The sequence below is a fragment of the Lygodium microphyllum genome, chromosome 28 (assembly GCF_053477565.2).
Source record: "Lygodium microphyllum isolate KBCC chromosome 28, Lygodium_microphyllum_v1.1.10, whole genome shotgun sequence".
NCBI lineage: Eukaryota > Viridiplantae > Streptophyta > Polypodiopsida > Schizaeales > Lygodiaceae > Lygodium > Lygodium microphyllum.
Window position 1 is genome coordinate 113,622,758 of NC_141162.1, and position 21,470 is coordinate 113,644,227.

At 41.6% G+C, this 21,470-nt stretch overlaps 1 protein-coding gene across 1 annotated transcript; it reads right to left on the reverse strand.

The window, feature by feature from the left end:
* Positions 1-20,122: 20,122 nt before the first annotated feature.
* LOC148011884 (pentatricopeptide repeat-containing protein At4g38010-like) lies at positions 20,123-20,476 on the reverse strand. The gene has a single exon (XM_087670425.1). It carries the CDS (start codon positions 20,474-20,476, stop codon positions 20,123-20,125), a length of 354 nt encoding a protein of 117 aa, XP_087526551.1.
* Positions 20,477-21,470: the final 994 nt, after the last annotated feature.

Below are 21,470 nucleotides of genomic sequence, written 5' to 3' on the forward strand. Positions count from 1 at the left end.
TAAGAAAATTTACGAGGACAAGAAGGTAGGAATTAGAAAGCAAAGAAGCACAGCAAGGAAATCAACCATCTGTACTCTACTAGCATCACAAGCATTGCATCTATGATCACCCTAACCCTCTCCCCACTTTATATACTTAGGTCACCTTAAGGGAAAGACACACCTCCCACTTGCCTATGGTTAGACCTACCTTCCTAAGTCACACCCACAGCACTTCCCTTTGTACAAGAACTAGGTCCTCAAAATGTGGGACAACACCTCAGGCTTGTGCCTAGGGTTTGACCCAATTCCCACCAGTTTCACTCGTATAGATACCATGCACGACACTATGAGATATGCACACCCCCAAGTAGTGCACTTCATTTTATTTTAAGATACATTTGGCAACTTGAGATCAACCACCAACATCGGAGGCCCCCATCATCCACTCAATCCATCCTCGATATCCACAACTCTCCATCCATTTTGATATGTCTCTTTCATCCACTGAATCCATCCTTGGCATCCACAACTCTCCATCCAATTGATGTGTCTCTTCTCCATAGCAAATCTCCCAAAAACTTGTCATCAACAATGCCACTTTCATTTGTTGAGGAAGCAATTTCAGCCCATGTAAAGATTTGGTATTTATGAAGGTATGGGTGATGTCCGTGTCTATCAAAAGATGAACCCCTTTCCAATTAATCAAGCCCTCAAGTCTAAGGGTATTTTCTCCCATACAACCGGTCCATGCATCATGAGAAATCACACATAGAGAACCACCCAAATCAAAGGAAAAAAATTTCACAATGTCATAGAACTCATCATTAGTTCCATCATCCTCATCATGCATGTCATCAACCATAGGGTTTGCTTTCACATGAAACACATTTCCCTCTTCACCTTCATCTTCATTCAGCTCATTGACGATGAAAAACTTTATCTTGCTATTTTTGGATTTCCATTTTAGCCTATGGTCTTCTGTCAACTTTTCTCTGCTAAACCTTTAGCTCCATGTCCCTATTTTGATAATTAGAAATGACTTTTTTGTAAGTGCGGTTTTGAGATACTTTTGTGCATTTTTAGCCCTTGTAAAGTTTTTTTTTGCTTCATCCATTGGTCTGGAACGACTAGCAACACTTGGTTTTGGCCCATAGACCATTTATAGTAGGAACTTTATTGTAATTATTGTTGTAGGTATTAATTGCCTTTTTATCTTGTCTATACACATCCCTTGGCTGGCTAAAATGAGCTCCAAACTTAGAAAACTGATTTAGTGAGGAATATTCTGCATTTTGAGGTTGGATACCCATTGAATCTCTTCTATGTTTCTGCCCATACCTTTCAACATATTGAATAGCATCATGAATGCCCTTGGGCCGCATTGCACCTACTTCTAAAGAAAGGGTTGTATCTAGACCAAAGATGTATTTGTTTAATTTTGTTGAATCATCAATTCCTTCAATGTACATAGAGAGATTAAGGAACATATTGGAGTAGTCATGAATAGACCTGCCCCTTTGTTGAAGTCCATACCATCTTCTTTGCAATCTTTCCTTTTCCATTGGAGAGACAAATACCTCTAGCATTGCCTTCTTAAAATCCTCCCAAGAAGCAAAAGTGTGACCAACTCTTTGCATGTATCTCCACCATGTATGTGCGTAGCCCTCAAGATGGAGTGCCACAAAATAGATCTTAGCTTCATCTTGGTAAGGAGAAATTATGAAGCACATCTCTAACTTATTTACCCATTCTTTCCACTCCATTGGAGATGCTTTATCCTCCTTAAAGTTGGAAATTGTGATCTTCTCTTTGTACTCCCTAGGTTGGCTAAAAATTGTTAGAGTGCTGCCCAAAAGATGATTGTCTCCCAAGTCTCTCTATACATTGAACCTCTTCCAAAATAATTTGTTCTAGAAGCATTACCACCTTGATTTGGTTGATCAAATCCAAAAGAATGAGGTTGTCCCACTAGTGGGCTAACCATAAAATGAGTTCTCTTTGTTAGTGATATCATGGAATGCCCTTCTTTCCTCAAATCTTCCATTCTTATCATGCATCTATGATTCTTTTTGCTTTGATGGTAGGTTGAAAAGGAAAGGATTGGTAGAACAGGTCACATCCATGAGACTCTTTGTTCTCATATTCTCTTAGTTTCTCCTCCTCTTCATAAGTGGCCATGTGTCTTGAATTGAATTGTGGATGGGCATGATGCTCTGATAGTATTGGTGGCTGAAAATAGACACTCTTAAATGTTAATGGCTCTCCTTTTTCAAAGTTTGATATTATTGGCTGATCAATTCCTTTTTATTTCATATTAGTGGTGCGGGCTGAAGTATTTACAATATGATAAGTAGATATATTTTCTATAGAAGGTGTGGTTCGATTTTTCAAGTCTTTGATGGCTGCTAATACATCTTCAAATCCACTTTTCATAGACTTTGTTACTGCATTTTCAAATCCATTCTACATACACTTGACCGATTGTGCTGAAGACTCTCATTCACTTCATTGGATGTTTTCTCCATCTTTCCCAGTAAATAAGATAGTTGTTCATGAGTGTCATCCATTCCAATATTCAGCATATACAACTCTTTTGAAAGTATGGAGTCTTCAAAAGGTTCATGAAACAATTGATTCTAATCATTGCCAAGTCGTACACTATGAGCATTACCAACACTAACAGCTTCATCTTGTTGGTCTTGATTATGGGCTTCATTGGTGTTATTTTGATCATTGACATGCTCTCTGATATCCTCTTGAATGGTTTCCATCACTTGGTCTTTCCTTTTTTTTTGGACATTAGGTATAATTGCGGTCAAAGATGATTGTTCTAAAGAAAACTAACAATATCTTTCTTAATATTGCACCAATCCCAATGATTTATTGACCCAAAGGAAGCTCATATAACAAGGATATTCTAGATTTGTTAATATATTAGCTTGCAAGAGGGATAATAGGTGTAATGACCTCAAATAATGCACCCATGTCAGCTTGTCTAGGCATCCCACTATACCAACTGTCAGAAAAACTACTATAATTTTTGCTCCCGATGTCTGATTACTAAAATTTTTAGTTCAAATGAAAGCTTAACATCCCCTCTTAGAGTCAATATATTAAGCTCATAGATTAGATTGTGATAAAAAAAATTGTAGCTAAAAGTTTGTACTTATCTTGTGAATTCCTGCACCCTGTAAATACCCTATGAATGCTCTGTTTCACCCTGAATTGTCTCTTGGAGTACTTGTAGACACCCAAAACACTTAGTAGACTTGCGATGGATGATAGGGCACCTGTAGGTATCCAACAAACACGTGTAATTGATTGGTAATTTTTGCAGATAATCAATAATTATCCTATCACCTGTAGTAATCAAGAGGGCTAAATGACCATGTTCTCTTGCTATTGAATGTCTGTAACATGTGTGAATTGATGATCTTACTGAAATACCATTGTCAATTCTTGGTTGAAGAGATGTATCTACACCTTAATTGGAAAAAATGCATGGGATCCGTGACTTGAGGAGTGTGCAAACTTCCCTCTCAAGTCCATTTGTGCTTTCTTTAGGGTCCTCGTTAGTAGGGAGGGTCACCTTACTTTTGTACTACCAACTCACCCAACATCCACTTTTCCTTGTGGGTATAGACATGGAAAGGTACATAATAAAGCTAAGAAAGCAGTGATGATATGTGATAGGCTAAAAAGAATTCCTTCATCCCTTTAACGATAATATGCAAGTGGAAGTAGAAATTTGATCAAAATGGAAAAGGATAGGGATAGGTATTGCCCTTTCTTGCAGTGACTCACTGCATACAATGAATTTCACTTACCATTTTATTTTTACTTTTAGCCAGATTGCAATCAATCACATTCAAGAAACCAAAGTCAGGGTGAGGTATAAAATTCCAGCAAATGAAAAAGATTAGCATCAATTGGCTACTGTTGATTTTAAGTGGGTTCAAGGATGAAGACAATTTATCATAGCCACATTCAGCCCTAAGTTGGGTCTATATGCACTTAGTTGTCAATTTCAAAATAGGATTACTCTTAATTCTCCCTTTCATCAAATGGATGGCTTAAGCAATTGGAATTAATTTAGGGAATTAAGAGCAAAATGTAGTAGTATGTAATATTCCCGCTCGAAAGTATTACCAAACTTGACTCCCCACACGCCCCGTAAAACATGTGCAAGGTTATCTCCCGCATTGTATTTTTCAGCAGTTTAATCCATACCCCGCATGTGCAAAAACGAGGCCTCCACATTGTTAAAATGAGTCCTGGGGTTCAAGATTGCATAATTGCAAGGAAACACCCTCTTGGGAGGGGGCTAAATGGATAATGATCAAATTAATGCAAATTTTTTTACTAATTCCCCCAACCGATGCGTGGCTGGAGGGAAGGGAATGGGAGAAGGAGATGATGTGTAGTAGTTGATGTATGGGGGGAGAGCCATGCATGGCCACGTGGTGGCTTCCCTGCCCCCCCTTAAGCCTATATAAGAACCCTCCCTTAGTGGGGGATAAGGGAAGAGCAGAAAAACTGCATCGTGCTGAGGAAGAGGAGAGAGAGAATGGAGGTCGTTATCGCCATCCCCAAGCCAAGAAGCTGTCGCTGTTTTGCCTCCTGCTACCGCTATGCAGATTTGCCGCCACTCGTCATCAACGTTAGCGCCATCCGATTCGTCACCCTCCTCCCCAATCATTCCTTAGGTCATGTTCTATATACATCAGAAGCTTCTTATTAAGCTTCTAAGGGAAGGGGCTTCCATAAGTCCCATTCCCACAGATTCTAAGGGAGGGGACCTCCATAAGTCGCATTCCCACGGCTTCTAAAGGATAAGGCTTTTGGCCTTGTTCCTGCAGCCTTCCCGGTTTTAAAACCGGCTCATAAAGCTCTTCCCCACAAGCCTTCCCATAAGCCCAAATCCCACAAGCCCCGGTTGTCAAGATTGTGGGAGAGAAGGAAGGAGTCTCGCTTGAAGCTTTCTTTCTTGCACAATGGGGGAAGACACACAAGGGTGGAGGCTGAAAACAGTTTTCCTCTTCTTAGTTGTGTAAGCGAAAAGAACTCTAGTACAAAGAAATAGAAGAACCCTATATATGGGTCTCAAAACGAAACTCAACTAACTAAGGTGGCATACTAACTGAGCCACGAACTAGAGTAGATAAGGATAGCTATCATGTAGCTATTATTCATGGGCGGTGTACCAACCGCGTCTGCAACTGACAAGTCGGTGACATAAATACACAACGGTCACCCTGGCGTATCACGAGTGGAGCTCGATATCTCAACACTCCCCCTCGAGCTCAATCCCAATTCCTGCACACCAAGCAGGTCTCTGAACTTGCGCAGCTTCTCTGCGCCCAATGCCTTCGTGAATATGTCAGCTACCTAATCCTCTGTGCTGACATAAACTAGATCAATAAGACCTAGTAAAACCCTCTCTCGCACATAGTGATAATGCACCTCAATGTGCTTTGTTCTAGCATGATAGACTGGGTTATTTGCCAAGTGTATACTACTCATGTTGTCACAATAAATGACAACTGGTCCATCTGTAGACTGATGCATATCATAAAGTAGCTTATGCAACCAAGCTACCTCACATGCAGCCATTGCTGCACCCCTGTACTCAGCCTCTGTGCTCGACAAGGCAACTGTAGGCTGTTTCTTGCTGCTCCAAGTGACTGCAGCACTCCCAAAAGAGAACACATATCCACTGGTAGATCGTCTATCAGAAATACTACCAGCCCAATCAGCATCAGTGTATCCATGCAACTGTATCTGAATCCCAGTCTCATAAAATAGTCCATACTGCAATGTGGACTTCACATACCTGAGTATGCGTCTAGCCGCATCCAAATGCGATTTCCTTGGAGCCTGCATAAACTGACTTACAAATCCAACAGCATAGCTCAAATCTGGCCTGGTAATAGTCATATAAATCAAGCTTCCTACTATGCGTCTGTACATAGTAGGGTCTTCCAGAAGCTCACCTGCATCTGCGCTCAACTTCACATTCTGCTCCAAAGGAACTGAAATAGGCTTACAGCCTGTCATCCCATATTTGGACAGCATGTCCAATCCATACTGCCTCTGCAAGAGCTGTATTCCACTTGGTGATCTAATCACCTCAATGCCCAAGAAATAACGCAGCTCTCCCAAATCCTTCATCTCAAACTTCTGCTTCAATAGCATTTTCACATGAAGGATATCTTCATCACTGTCACCTGTCATAATCAAATCATCAACATAAATGACAAGTAGCATAATACATTTCTCTGTTTTTCTCACATAAAGTGAGAAATCTGCCTTGGAAATTTGAAAGCCAATAGTGACAAGATACTGTCCTATCTTGTCAGACCATGCTCTAGGTGCTTGCTTCAAGCCATACAAGGCTTTCTTCAACCTGCAAACAAACTCAGGATGAACAGCATGCACATAACCTGGTGGCTGCTCCATATAGACCTCTTCTTGCAAATCACCATGCAAGAAGGCATTCTTTACATCCATCTGATGTAAAGACCATCCCTTTGATGCAGCCATAGCAATGACTGCTCTTACGGTTGCCATCCTTGCAACCGGACTGAATGTTTCTTCATAGTCAATGCCATATGTTTGTGCATACCCCTTGACTACTAATCTTGCCTTGTATCTGTTCACAGAACCATCTGCATTGTGCTTCACCTTATAAACCCACTTACAGCCAATTGCATTCTTACCTTTAGGCAAAGGTACTAACTCCCATGTAGCATTTTCTTCCAAGGCATCCATTTCTTCATCCATGGCTTTCTCCCATTTTTCTTTTCCCATGGCTTGCTCAAAAGAAGTGGGTTTTGGTTCCTGTATCACTTTGACCATATATGCATAGTGAATGGTTGTAAATCCATCATATTTCAGCCTATCCACAGGATACCTAGCTCTCGTAGACCTGCACAAAGTAGGTTCACTCCCAGGTGCTCTCAAAACATCCCTGGTCTTCCTTACTCCAGGTGTAACAATAGAAGGAATACCCAACTCATCATCAATGCTCTGTTCTGAGCCACTGGATTCACCATCCACATAAGAGTGACCTGCATTCACATCAAACATGGGCTGATCAACCTTCTCTTTTCCTTTTCGTGATACCTGCATACCACTATCTGCATTGCTTTGAGAAGATTCTCCTGATCTCAATCTGGCTATCCACGGCGAAGAATGTGAACCATTGCTAGAGGACGCTCCAGGTCCACTAATATTTTGTGACTGCTGCTGTGAATTCTGTGTAGCATTACCATTTTGTGCATCTACATCATCAATCACATTTACTGGTTTATACCAGCTACTCATCTCATCAAAAACAACATCTCTGCTCACTGTAAACTTACGAATAGAAGGGTTATAGCATCTATACCCTTTTTGCTGCAGAGAGTAACCAATAAAGATGCACTTCTCAGCTTTTGGATCCAACTTGGATCTCGACTCATCTGGCACATGTACATAGGCAATGCAACCAAAAATTTTCAAATGAGAAATATCTGGTTTCCTACCAGTATACCTCTCCTCTAGAGTCATCCCATGTATTGCTGCAGTGGGAGTCCTGTTCATTATATAGACTGCTGTAGCAACTGCTTCAGCCCAATAAAAATCTGGCAAGTCTTTTTCATTGAGCATGGCACGAGATACCTCTCCAATATGCCTGTTTTTCCTTTCTGCAATTCCATTTTGTTGTGGGGTATAACTGCATGAATATTGCTGCTTTATGCCATGCTCCTGCAAGAACTTTGCAAACTCATTTGAGAGGTACTCTCCCCCTCCATCTGACCTTAGGCATTTTATTTGCAGACCTGTTTCTTTTTCAGCCATAGCTTTAAGGGTTTTGAAATGCCCAAAAACTTCACTTTTCTTTTTCATAAAATACACCCAAACTTTTCTGCTATAGTCATCAATAAAAGTGACAAAATAATGACACCCTCCAAGAGATGCAGCTTTAGTAGTCCACTTATCAGAGTGGATTAATTCCAATGGCTTCTCACTCTCTTGAACATGTCTAGGAAATGGTTTCCTTGCCTGTTTTCCAAACTGACAGGCTTCACATACCTTATGCATTTCTGTAACCTTGAATTTTGGCAATCCTGCAACAATATTTTGGGCCTGCATTGATTTAAGTCGTTGTACATTAACATGACCAATGCGTTTATGCCAGATATCAATATATGCAACTACACCGGTCCCATGTGCAAACATTGTTGCACTCAATTCAGACATGTCTGCATCCAACGTAAACATTCTGCCCTTCTTCTTTCCTTTTGCTATCAAGCAACCTTTATTTTTCATATCCTCAACAAAGCATCCATGAGGATTAAATCTGACCTGCAAGCCCTGCTCAACCATTTGACCGATAGAAACCAGATTCTTGGTAATATTCGGGACATGAAATACATCGGACAGGTATTTCTTTTTCCCATCCTGCATAGACAAGGGAATTTTTCCAATCTGCACAATAGGATGTGCAGTATCATCACCAGTCTCCACAAATCCTGGTTTTTCCATTTTCCTTGCATCCTCCATCCATTCTGCATGACCTGTCATGTGGTTTGATGCACCTGAGTCAACATACCATACATCATTGCTTTCTTCTGCACTTGTCACAGAATTGTTCATGTGCTGCACCATGAACAAATGCTCATTTCTGTCATCACCCTGTCTACTAGAAGATGCATAATTCCCTTGTTGCAGTTTTCCATTCATGATGTCATTCTGCTTTTTATAGCAGTCTTTAGCCATATGACCCATTTTACCACAGTAGTAGCATTCAACATTACTATTTGCATTTTGACCTCTTTGCCATCCACCACAACCTCTTTGGCTCCCCCTGCCTCTAGAGTTACCACGTCCTCCTCCATAGGACTGGTTTTCTTGAGTTTGCTGCATATTCTGATTTCTACCACGGCCTCCAGATTGGCCTCCTCTACCTCTGCCTCTACCTCTTCCAGCATTTGAGTAGAAGACAGCTTCTTTTGAAGTTCCTCCTGAAGAAGATGCACCACCATTTCTCTGCTCCTCAGAAATTAGAAGAGCAATCAACTCCTCAAAATCAGGAAATCTTTCACGGACGGAAATGGATGTCCGAAACTGCGCATAATCCTTTCCTAGACCATTCAAGGTCACAGAAACTAAATCATCATCTTCCACTGGCGACCCAATGGAAGCAAGTGCATCTGCAATCTTCTTTACCTTCATGTGGTAGTCATTGATGCTCATATTTTCTCTTTGCACATTGTGCAACTCTTGCTTGAGCTGCATTTTCCTGGCTTGCGTATTTGTGCTATACATCTTTGAAAAAGTATCCCATGCCTCCTTTGGCGTACTTGCATCCTGAATATGCACAATCATAGAGTCTGAAATGCTGATAGACAGCCAGTACATAACTTTCCTGGCTCTCTCATGCCATGCCTTGAATGCCTGCATTTGCTGTTGATTGGGAACATCAGGAAGAACTGGTTCTCCTTCATTTCCTGCAACAAATTCCCAATATCCTTTTCCCATAAGGAAATTCGTCATTCTAAACTTCCATGCTTGGAAGTTGTTCTTGTCAAGCTTTTCAGTGACAATCTGTGAGAGAGAATCAGACGCCATTACAGAACACTGCAAAAAATTCTGTCACTACAAAAAACACAGCTTCACCCTCACAAGGGAAAATCTGCAAAACTGGCGAAAGTGGTATTTGACCACACAGTCACTTCCTAGTGACGATTTTGCATCAACAGGCAAGAGGAATGATTCTGTAACTCCCAATGTCTCTGCGCACAAGCATACGATGCAATTTCTACAGTAACTTTTCACCGACCTGTAGAACAGTGGTTGTACAGCATAAAACTGGGCCTTTTTCTGAGTGCATGCAGAGAACTTCCGCCTCCAAAACAGGCCCCGAAATGGCCTCAAATAAAAAAAACAAGGTCTCTTGCTTCACCGCGAAGGGCGTCTCAACCTGAGACAATACACTCCTGCACTTTCCGGCTGTGCTTGTAAAATATTACACGGCGCAGCGAACAGAATCTGAGAAAGAGATAGAGAGTACACAACAGATAAGAGGAGAATCAGTAAAATTCTTTAACTCCAAACAACTGATACAAAGATGGCTCTGTCCACCCGTGCGCTTCCACTGTGTGAAGCTTAGATGGCGATCTAGACAGAAGATAGGTGAAGAGCTTAAGGCTAGCTGGAACAACAACTCTGACTGGGTGAAAGATGAGTGTAAGATGGCTGCGAAGGGGTTTAGCTTTTATAGCCCGCGAAGGTCGTTAGGTCGGCCTGCTGACCGACCTACCATATGAGCCTCCACTAGTCGGCCAGGGAATATTCCAGGGAATATTCCCTTTACAATAGGGGCCCCTTTTAACTCCCTTACCACGCAACTCAATGCAATGTGCCTCGAGTTGCTACCAGCTTAACCACTCCGTCTAACCCAAAGATTAGACCCACAACAGTCACCTTTTTGCCATCCGGTCACATAGACCTCATCTGATATACAAGTCAGGACTCAACCAATGTCCGGGCTCACATTTGGCTTCTCCTCATAATGGGGGCCTTACAACTTTGAGCACCATGGATCATTGGTAGCACCTAATGAGGGTGGGGCATTGATCATATCTAACAGTGCTACCTGCAGAGATCTGCTCCCAAAACAGAAGATGAAAGCAACACTGCTCCTCTTACCAGAACACCGCGAGCTTGGCTTGCTTTCTTGAGCTCCTTACCACGAACAAGGCTCTGATACCATGTCAAGATTGTGGGAGAGAAGGAAGGAGTCTCGCTTGAAGCTTTTTTGCTTGCACAATGGGGGAAGACACACAAGGGTGGAGGCTGAAAACAGTTTTCCTCTTCTTAGTTGTGTAAGCCAAAAGAACTCTAGTACAAAGAAATAGAAGAACCCTATATATGGGTCTCAAAACCAAACTCAACTAACTAAGGTGGCATACTAACTGAGCCACGAACTAGAGTAGATAAGGATAGCTATCATGTAGCTATTATTCATGGGCGGTGTACCAACCGCGTCTGCAACTGACAAGTCAGTGGCATAAATACACAATGGTCACCCTGGCGTATCACGAGTGGAGCTCGATATCTCAACACCGGTATTTTCAAGGATCCGCATTTTGGTGAAGGGATCTCCTGCATACGAGGGAGAAGGCACATCTTGAGGCTGTCCGGAGAACGCGTAGAAGTGAGGGTAATCCGGGGAGTTCAAGTCATCAGCGATGGCTCCCAAGAAGTTGTAAGGCGCACGTGCGGGAGGTTCCTCCCCGAGCTTACACGTGGACATCTCCCCGAGCCCACAAGCCCAAGTTTTACAATTCTAATTCCACGCAAAAAGTAATGCATTAAGCACGATAACTTTCATGGAAATAGGAAGCACCTATGCATGTTCAAATTCACCTAGCTTAGTTAAATGCAATTGGGAAAAAAATTGACTATTTGAACGATTAATAGAATTAATTCATGACATGAAATTGGGTTATTAGTAATTTCAATGTGATGAACGCAAATTGTCTATCTATCTTACGACCTTAGTAGCATGTTGCCTTGATGTGCATCTCAAAGTGACGAGCCTAAAACACCTATTGCCTGTCATTATAAGGTTGAAATTATTAAGTGCACTTTTGATTAGACATGGAAAGAATAAGCTTATGTCGCATTTTAGGAAATATCTTCCTTGTAATGATTCATGAGGAAAAGTCGTTAACACCCGTAGGATGTTATCCGAAATAAAATAGTAGAGCACGAAAATTATTCTGTGACTTGCATGTGGCATGTGCTTTGTACAATGGAATGAGTTAAAACTAGCTTTAGTTTTGCATGAACTTCATTAAATACGTTGTAGCTATGAGAAGGTTGCTTGTTCATATTCGTAAAATTCATTTCATCAAGTTGCATTTGGAAAATATTGCTTGGCTTGTCAAAGCATGAAATTCTAAAGCTTGAACAAAGGGCTGTGGGCATGATTTTTTTTAATGAAAAACCTAATGGACCTTATGTAAGTTACTCTCCAAATTATCATGTGTAATGACTTTAGTAAGAAAAGTTAGGGTTATTGCAAATGCTACAGGCCATCAAATCAATCATCACGGCCATTGGCCAGGACAATCCGGAATAGGAGAAAGACGAGCAACTAATGACCTCCTTATCACGCTAGTGATGACCACCTCTGTGACATTGAGCCTGGGAGACTTGCTTAGGTAGTAGTCCACCCTATGGCAAGACTTGAAACAGTGGATTGAAGGATCATGAGAGCAAGCTGCTGCAGACCTGCACGACCGTGATGCAAAGACACAAATACCAAGCCTAATGCTACACTTTGTGCCTAAGTCCTTGCACGTTAATGCTTTCTGAGAAGGCACCGAGACTCATGCAGTCTTACGTGTCTTAGCCCTAGGTGACACAACTAGAAAGGGGATTATAGACACAAAAGCGGGGGTTAGTTTATTGAGCCACACAGTGCTTCAGACATGGGAAAACCCGCTTGTCGAGACCGCCAGGTTCAATGCCACACTAGCAAACGATATGAGAGTGAAACCATTCGAGGTACTTAAAAATTGGCCAGTGAAGATCGCAGGTGAGAGCGGAGTTTTGAGCCCAGGATGTGCCTAAAATTTGCCAAAAAATCCAAAATTTAGGGGAAAAATATTTAACATCGAAGGCAACGGCTCCAGCTACTAGGACGATTTTAAGCACCAAGTGAAAGACGACTTTTAAAAGGCGCCCGAGTGACAATTGTGGATTTTTGATAATTTTTTTGATTGCTGTGTGGGTTGTCAGGAGTTGCCAGTCTATGCGGGATGTCAAGCTGGACGCCCAGGATTTTTCAGAGCTCAATTCGGATGCCGAACGAGAAAGGAGCCAACAAATGGTCAAGATTCGAAGAGGTGGACACTTGAGAGGTCAAAAATGGGCATGTCTTTTGGAGTTTGGTCATTTTATGCCACATGAAATTTTGCATGCAATTGTGGATAGAGAAGAGGCATGAATATGGCACCATATCTACGCCCCATTTTTGTGCTTATTGATGGTGGAGATGGAGATGGCAGCCTGTGAACACCCTATAGAACTGATGTTACCCCCGATCTTCTCCCTCTTTGCTGGTCTTATCGCTTGTCTTTGCCCGTGAAATGGCTGTGGGAATGAAGAGATGGAAATCTAGTCTTTCTCTCTCCTCCCTCTCTCTCCCCTAAGGGGCTGTTCTTGTGTGTAAGAGGAAATGAAGAATGGTGAAGGAAAGCTTGTCCGATTGGGACCGGATTGCTTCCGGATCGATAAAGACATGAAGATTGCTAATTGTGAAGATGCTGGACATTGAATGTGGGCTGACCCGCAGTCCCGCAGCAAAATGGAGATCCCGAAACACGAAGCCTAAGCGGTAATTCAAATTTTATGAAGAAAAAATGAGTTTTTATGCTCTTTGATTGATGAAACATTGTTCCCATGGGCTGATTATGCATTATGATGTTGTTTTCTATGAGTTTCAATAGTTTATGATCTGAAAATCAGAAAATCATAAGTGATATGGCTGAAATTAATGTTATAAAACTCGTAAAACATGCGTTTAAGGGGTAAAAATGGGGTTTTTGCAAAATAAATGAGAAATATGAGACATAATACCTACAAAACCTGAAATTTTGCTGTCAAGGAACCTAAGGGCCACAGCCCATAATCAATCTTAATTTCTAGTCATTATTTATTGAAGAAAATAGAGGAAAAATGTCAAAAAATGGTGAAAAATGGATTTTAAATGGGAGAAAATTAGGAAATGGTAAAAGAAAAATTCCAGAAAATTACATGTGTGTTTGTGCATCGTATAATGAAGGAAAAGCATGAGGTTGGCCTCGGTTTACCCTCGTTTCTATGTTTTCGTTCATGCTTATCGCTTTCTTTGTAAGGAAACACACATAAAATGACTCTTTCACCTATCAACGAATGCAAAACATTAAATAGCAGGGTGAGGGGGGAGGTTGAGGGCCAAAATATAAACTAAACTCTAGTTTATGTGTTGCATCATGCCTATAGGATGTTGTTTTAAAATAAAGAGAAAGGCAGCATGAACGTAAGGCTCAGTGTCTTTTCTCATTGCATTATATAAACGCTAGCATGGAAATCATGAAAAGATTGGTTTCACACAATACATAATGCTGATTTTCTTCTATTTCTGCACTAAACCGTTCACATTATGCACTATGCATAGTTCATGGTATCAACGAAAAAGCTCCTGGACTGCATAACAATTGTTTTCTTAGGAATTTGACCCACGATTGAGAGTGTAAGGTTATCCCTTGCCATAGGATAGAGGGTCGGTTTCCTAAGAGACTGTTAAGTAAGGACACATGGTATATCTCCTGGATTCGAAATGAAGAGTGGAGTGTGTTCGTTTGTTTATATGTTGGGCAGCATATCAAGGGGCTAATCCCTACGATGTAGGAGAGTTGCAATGGGGCCGTGGTGTTTCTACCGAGAGGTTGCCTCCATGTATGTGATTATCGTGGCATTTAGTGCCAGTGTGTATGGGTTCTCCCTCTGAGGAGTTTATAGAAAGGGAAACGTTGGACTACAAAACTATAAAACTATAAATGCATAGATTAGACTTTAGGACAGTTTGTCCTTTAGCATTAGATTGATACTCCTGGTCCGCGAGGCCGTGAGGGTGTGTTTGTCTGTTATGAGCATGAGGTCCGGCTAGTGCCATAGCCAGTGCCAGCCCATTTCAGGTCCCATCAGTGGTGCGTTTGCCGGGAGCTACCAATAAGTGGTGGTTCTCGAATCTAGGGTTTTTAGGGACCAAAAAGTTGATTTATGTCCTCTGACAAGGATCGTCAAGCTGAAATACAAAAAGCAGAACGTGTTGAGAGGGATAGACGGCGGTTAGAGATTGTAAATCGCTATTCTCCTCAAAGAAGTAGCCCGATACGCATAAGAGGCAAAGGTCTTAGTATCCCAACTATTGCACATAGCCCTTTAGGTGCAGGAGGAAGCGCAAGTTCTTCCTCTCTTCCACCAAGTCAACCCACTTCGAGTGGGGATGTAATTCCAGCAGTTCAAGCTCCTATTGTGAATCTGATTGTCGTTATGGCACAACCCATTGCAATTCCTGCAAGGAAGCCAGATTTGCCAGCTTTAGGAGTTCCTTTGCCCATTTTTAATGGGTTAGCCGAAGAAGATGCAGAGTTTCACATTTGTGAATTCCAAAGACTAATGTTTAATTATTGCATCCAAGATGAGGGACATCTCATGATGTTCTTTAACATGACATTAAAAGGAAGGGTTGTGATATGGTATCATAGCATAGAGACTGGAACCATCACCACAATCGACCAATTTTATGCAGCTTTTTGAGGAGAATATGCCCCTGAAAGAGGTGGCCAATACTGGTTGCGTGTGTTGAATGTAACATGCCAAGACCCCCATGAGAATGTGAAAGCTTATGCTAAGAAGCTTAAGGAAGTATTTCGTAAGCTACAAACTTGCATTCCTATTCCATCGGCTGCCCAATTGCAATGCTTTTTGCATGGATTGGATTTCAATATTCAGGAACAATTGAGCAGTGTGGCTTTGGCTGATATAGAACCGCCATTGCGCGGATAGAAGGAGTAGAAGCACGATTACAAATAGCCTACTCCTCTCGAATAAATCTTAATGCGGGTTTAGTACCTGGAGGCAATTTACCATTGATAAATGGAAGTCCAGGGATGCCTATGAATAACCCTAATGGGAGAGGAAGCATGGATCAAAATGTACCTTTGTTGCCAGCTCCTCCCAGTGTGACTATGCCTATGGCTAGTCAGTTGGCTCCACCAAATGTTGGAGGCCAAGTTTCGAACCCTAATATTGTTCCTGTGAGTCAACAACCAGTGTCCAATCAGATTGTTAGGCCAATGGAACGACAGATAGACGATCAAGGCTATGAGTCGAGTGCATCTAATGTCCTTGGGGAAGTTAAGGATATGATGAAGCACTACATTGACATGATTTTTGAACAATATCGGCAAATAGCTGTTGACGTCAATTTCTTGAAGAAGCAGCAGAATTTGATAGGGAGTTGACGCCCTGAAGAGGATGGACCCTCAACATTCAGCTGTAAGTGGTGTGGCGGACAACATTTCCCTAGAAACTGTCCAAATGTTAAATGTGATATTTGTGGGAAGTCGGGCCATTTAGCCACTACCTGTTGGAGTAAGATTAGTTTCCTCCAACAAGGGAGTAAATAGCCAAGTCCAGTTAATCATAGAGCGCAAGGTAATAACCTCCAGCAAAATGATGGACCAAGACAAATATTGCAAAGGGGAAAGACCACTATAGAAGAGTTGCCACAAGGCAATGGAGTCAGCCTTATCGAGGCTATATGGGTCAATGACGCTGAAACCTCTAACCTACGAGCCATGACAAGAGGCCAAAAGGCTAAAGAGGTTGACAAAGATAATGCAAAATCGATCGAGGAAAACCCTAAGCAAGGGGATAAGGGGATGCAAGTCCTGAATCCTGGCGTGGAAGGCGGACCTCTAAGGCCTGCTGATAAAAAAGTTGATCCTAAGAAGGATGAGAAAGTGCCAAGAAAGAAGGCAAGAGCTAAAAAGGAAGCGCCAAAACTGATCTCGAGACCAAAAGAGAGGATGGTGTGGCGAGAAAAGAGAGCTTTGGCTACCTATCATGATTTTGATTTAGCAAGTTCTTTTTGTGAAGTTAAACCAGATGTAAATCTCTTACAGTTGATTAAATTATCTCTAGGAGTACGCAAGGAATTCTAGAAGATCCTACGTATTGGGTATATTGTAGAACCTTTGGGCATAGCACGAGTAGGGGAAGATTGGTTTGACCATGCTGAAAAGAATTGCCCTAGGGTTCCTGCATACGTGGATGGAATATTAGTGGAACATGCTATTGTAGACACTGGATCCTCCGTCAATATCATGAGTTCAGAGTTGATGGAGAGGTTGGGTCTAGGCATCCAAAAAGATAGCTCCACCCTTCTTAGAATGGCTGATGATAGTCTAAGACAACCAAAAGGTTGCGTTACTAAGGTCCATGTTACAATTGCAAGTGTAGAATGCTTCTTGGACTTTAGGGTGATAAGATTTGTAGGATGTCCTAGCTATCGATTCTTGCTAGGTAGGCCTTGGATCTTACGAACAGATTGTCAAGTTGATATACCCGTTGGTTGAGTGGTTCTAGGTAGAGGTGTTAATTGAGTAATAGTCGATGCTTATCCTGAGTCTCCTCAGAGTGAGAGAGCTCCTTTATCTTCTACTGAATTAGAAACAGCAGATGATCCATCCGGTAGTGAGACATCATCCAGTGATGAATCTAAAGAGGGGTCCACTACAGAGGATATTTATCTAATAACCCTAAATGAGCCGATAGAGTCGCAAGATAGGATAAGAGATGCGGATGTGATTGAATTGGACCTTGGTACACTGAATGATTCGCGGCCAATTAAATTATGTTCCATGCTTAGTTTAGCAGAAAGGGAGGACTATGTGTCCTTGATTCAAGAATTCCGCGATATCTTTCTTGGAGTTATGATGAGCTGAGAGGCATTCCTCCCAGCTTGGCTATTCATACTATTCATGTAAAAGAAGGCACTCGTCTTGTGCGTTAGAAGGTAAGGCATTGTCAAAGGGTTTTCGAAAGCAAAGTTGCGATCACAGAGGTTATTGAGAAATTCCAACATAGAAGATCAATCAAGCGATATCACGATTCAATTTGAAAACTCAATTTTAGATAATGGCCCTATAATCAACTTGTTCAAGTCTTGAGTCTCTTGAATGTGGCAAACAGACCTGAAAATAACAAATGTTTGTACCAATGTAAGTGTGAGATGACCCAATGCCAGAGATTGATCTTATCATCAACTGGTTCAGGCCTCCAGCTTCTTGAAATGTAGCATTCAAACTTGAATGTATGCAGTACAAGTCCTCATCAAAGACAAACTCTGAATCACATAATTTTGGCAGCCACAAGGCAATCTCAGAACACAGTCAATAAAGTTTGCCTGAGCAAATTAAGTAGCTCTCCTTTGCATATCCAAATTCTTCCAGAGCCTAAACCACTACTTGCTGGCCTTGTTCTTCTGAAAGGAAAGAGCCTGATAAGTCATGGAGAACTTCCAAAATGTATTCACGAGTCACTTTACCATTGCCATTCGCATCATAGACTTTAAAAATGAACTCCACTTTATTTTCAAAGGCTTTCTTTGGCACTGAAAACTGAGAGAAGGGCCACAAAATCCTTGAAATTCAAGCCATCCAACATTCTTATCATTCTCTGTGATAACAGGTTAACAACAAACTCTAGAACGGATAGAAACTCCTTAGCAGAGATGAAGCATTTTCCATTGCAATCAAGCTGGCAAAACCTCTCATAGAGGGAGACAATTTCCCGCTGAGAGACTATTATAAGCGACTACAGTGTTCTTGGACATCTTCAATGTCGTATTGTGTGAGCATAGAGGAAGCGTTCCCTTCAATTCTACCTATATATGTACAGCTTTTATGAGCCACTAAACCATCTTGAATTCCCAGACAAAATTCACATTTGCACGCCCATGCCCACATGGGATTGAATTCGAAATATTCCCTGATTAGCAGGGGTTCGCAAGTCTAGAACTGTATAGTTCCAGCCATGTGTCTTGATTCACCCTCACAAGCTGATCATCGGCTTGCTCTTCAGCTCTTTGAAATTCTGTTTCGCTTTGAGCAGCATCTGCCAAGTTGATCGGTAGCAATACTATAGCCTGTGATGTTCCTTTCAGGACCTTTCCATACTCTCTGTTCTTGTATCTTCCTTGAGGACGTGTTGCCTTCTTTATCCGTGTCTTCCTGTCACCAGAACCACCTCCCTCCCTTTGCCTATTTTTCTCCTGCTTTTTCCTTTGGTTCGATCCCTCTTCTCCTATGTGTTTCGCCGATGTCATCGGCTTCCTCCTTTTCACTATTTCTGCCGCCTCGTCTTTTTCTTTATTCGAAGCTCTCCAAAGTCCCCTTTCTTTCTGCTTTTTCCCGAAATAGCCAGCTAATTTGCTCCTTCCCTGTGCATTCCGTAACACAAAAGCACGCTCCTTCAATTCAGTCAGTTTGATTGTTTGCAAGCATGAGATGTATTTGTGCAACTTTAAATCCAAAGATGTATCTTTCTGTGAAAAATTCTGTACATGTGTGTATCCATGATGTTCCCAATGGTTCAAGAACTTTTGCTGGGAAAAAAACCCCCTGCTCCATTTCCTGCATCCACGACAATGTGGAAACCCTCCAAGGGACGTTCTAGACCATCAACTCCTTTCCTCACTGCTTCAATTAAACTAAGTGCATACTGATCCATAAATTTGACTGTCTTTGCTAATTTTCCTGAACCTAAGACAACTCCTTCCACATTCTCATCTGTAATACTGTCATATATTTTCGCTGCTCTGGCCAAGATGTCACTAATGTCCATTTTCCCTAGTCCTCCATTGGATGTAAAAAATTTGAAGCCATTCCGATTGTATGGCAGGTGACTTGCTGTTATCATGATTGAACCGTCTACAGGGCAGTACATATCTTCCCTTTCTGTTATTGTACTATAGAACATTGTTGGCGTAGAAGCCAAGCAGACGAATTCCTTCGTCAATGACATTTTTGTATCCTCTTTTAAGATGATGATGTTTCCCACCCAATTTTTTCTCTATGATGTAACAGTATCAGTCACAATAGTTGTCCCTAGATGCTCAACAAGGACAATGGTTGATAAAAGAGCAATCAAGCCGTTCTGGTTCATATCCTTCCCACTGGAGTCTAGCGCTGCTGCTCTATCCACATCAGTACCAAAAATGATTCCCAAGTCGGCCCCTTTGTCAAGAACAGATTTTCTAAGCGTAGACATAGCATCCTTATCTTCTGGGTTTGGAATGTGATTCGGAAACATACCATCAGGTTCTGAAAACTGACTTCCCATTGTTGATGCATCCCATGATACAACATCTCACTTTGGCATAAGATAAAACATCTTTTGCAAATCCTCCAAGCTTCTGCAATTTGCATATATGTCTAGTAGAGCACTTTCCACAAGGGAATCTGATTGCAATCTGTGTTTAATGATCTGGCCATGTATTAGCTTGCCCTTCAGCAGAGCTCCCCACAAGCTTTCAAGATGAACAAAAGACAACCCTGTTGGGAAACACGCCTTCCTCTTCCATCCATCCATAAAGTTCAATACTGGCTAGATCATGACCTTGTAGAAAAACACCAGCAATCATTGCACCCCATGATCCTACATCTGAATTTTCCAGCTCATTGAACACTTCATATGCTTCAGTAGGTTCTCCATGTTTGGAGTACATATCAATGAGTGCATTTCCTACTTCTACATCAAAATCAGATTCTGTCGTGATTATCTGATCAGGTATCATTCTACCATGCCTTACGGCCCCAATGCTACTACAAGCTTTTAGAACACATGTCAATATGAACTTGTTTGGCACAGGGCCCTCATGCTGCATAATATCATACTAATGGAGAGCCTTCTCTCCCTATACTGCCCACACAGAACAAAAATGTGAAAACAACGACTAAGTATGTACAAAGTAACAAATGTCACACACACAACTTTTTGATGGATTCCACACCTCGGATGCGCAGTAGTACGAGAACGTATGCATTTTGAATTGAGGGATGTGCTGTTTGAGGAGTTACAGAAGTTACGAAAAGCTAGGTTAATCTTCCCTGTACAACACACAGAATGGTGTTCACCAGTTGTCATCAGGAAGAAGAAAAATAACCAGATCCAATTATGTGTAGATTTTAGAGAGCTGAATAAGCAGACGGTTAAGGATTACTACCCGTTGCCATTTATTGACCAGATTTTGGATCAATTAGCGGGTAGGGAAATATATTAGTTTATGGATTTCTTTGCAGGATACAACCAGATGGCAATTGCAGAAGAGAACAAGTTGAAAACAACTTTTATCACTATCTTTGGTACTTTTGCGTACCATGTGATGGCCTTTGGTTTGTGCAATGCACCTAGATCATGGCAACGAACAGCAGATAAGACCTTTGGTGACATTTCCCCTGATGAGTTGAAAGTATTTATCGATGACGTGGGGGTAGCCACTGTAAGGGAAAGGATGTTGATTATTTTAAGAAAGTGTTTTGAGCGCTACAGACAATTTTGTGTCGCTCTTAACCCATGGAAGTGTGTCTTTGGAGTGCCTTATGGGCTATTGCTAGGCCATGTGGTCAGTTCACTAGGGATAGCAACTGACCCTGAAAAGATCAAGGTTATAGTCACTATGAGTCCACCACGCACTCCGAAAGAGGTACATAGCTTTCTGTCATCGATAGGGTACTATCGGAGGTTTATAAATGCCTTGGCAAAAAGGACGTTGCCATTAACAAATTTATTATCCTTTAGCTGTCTATTTGAATGGAGCGACCCTTGTAAGGTGGCTTTCAAGGATGTGAAACAGGAGCTAGTAAAAGCACCAGTTTTAA

Bases quoted from the DNA above. Each gene is read 5' to 3' on its own strand.
- LOC148011884 (XM_087670425.1), bottom strand. From the start codon at position 20,476: ATGCAGCATGAGGGCCCTGTGCCAAACAAGTTCATATTGACATGTGTT.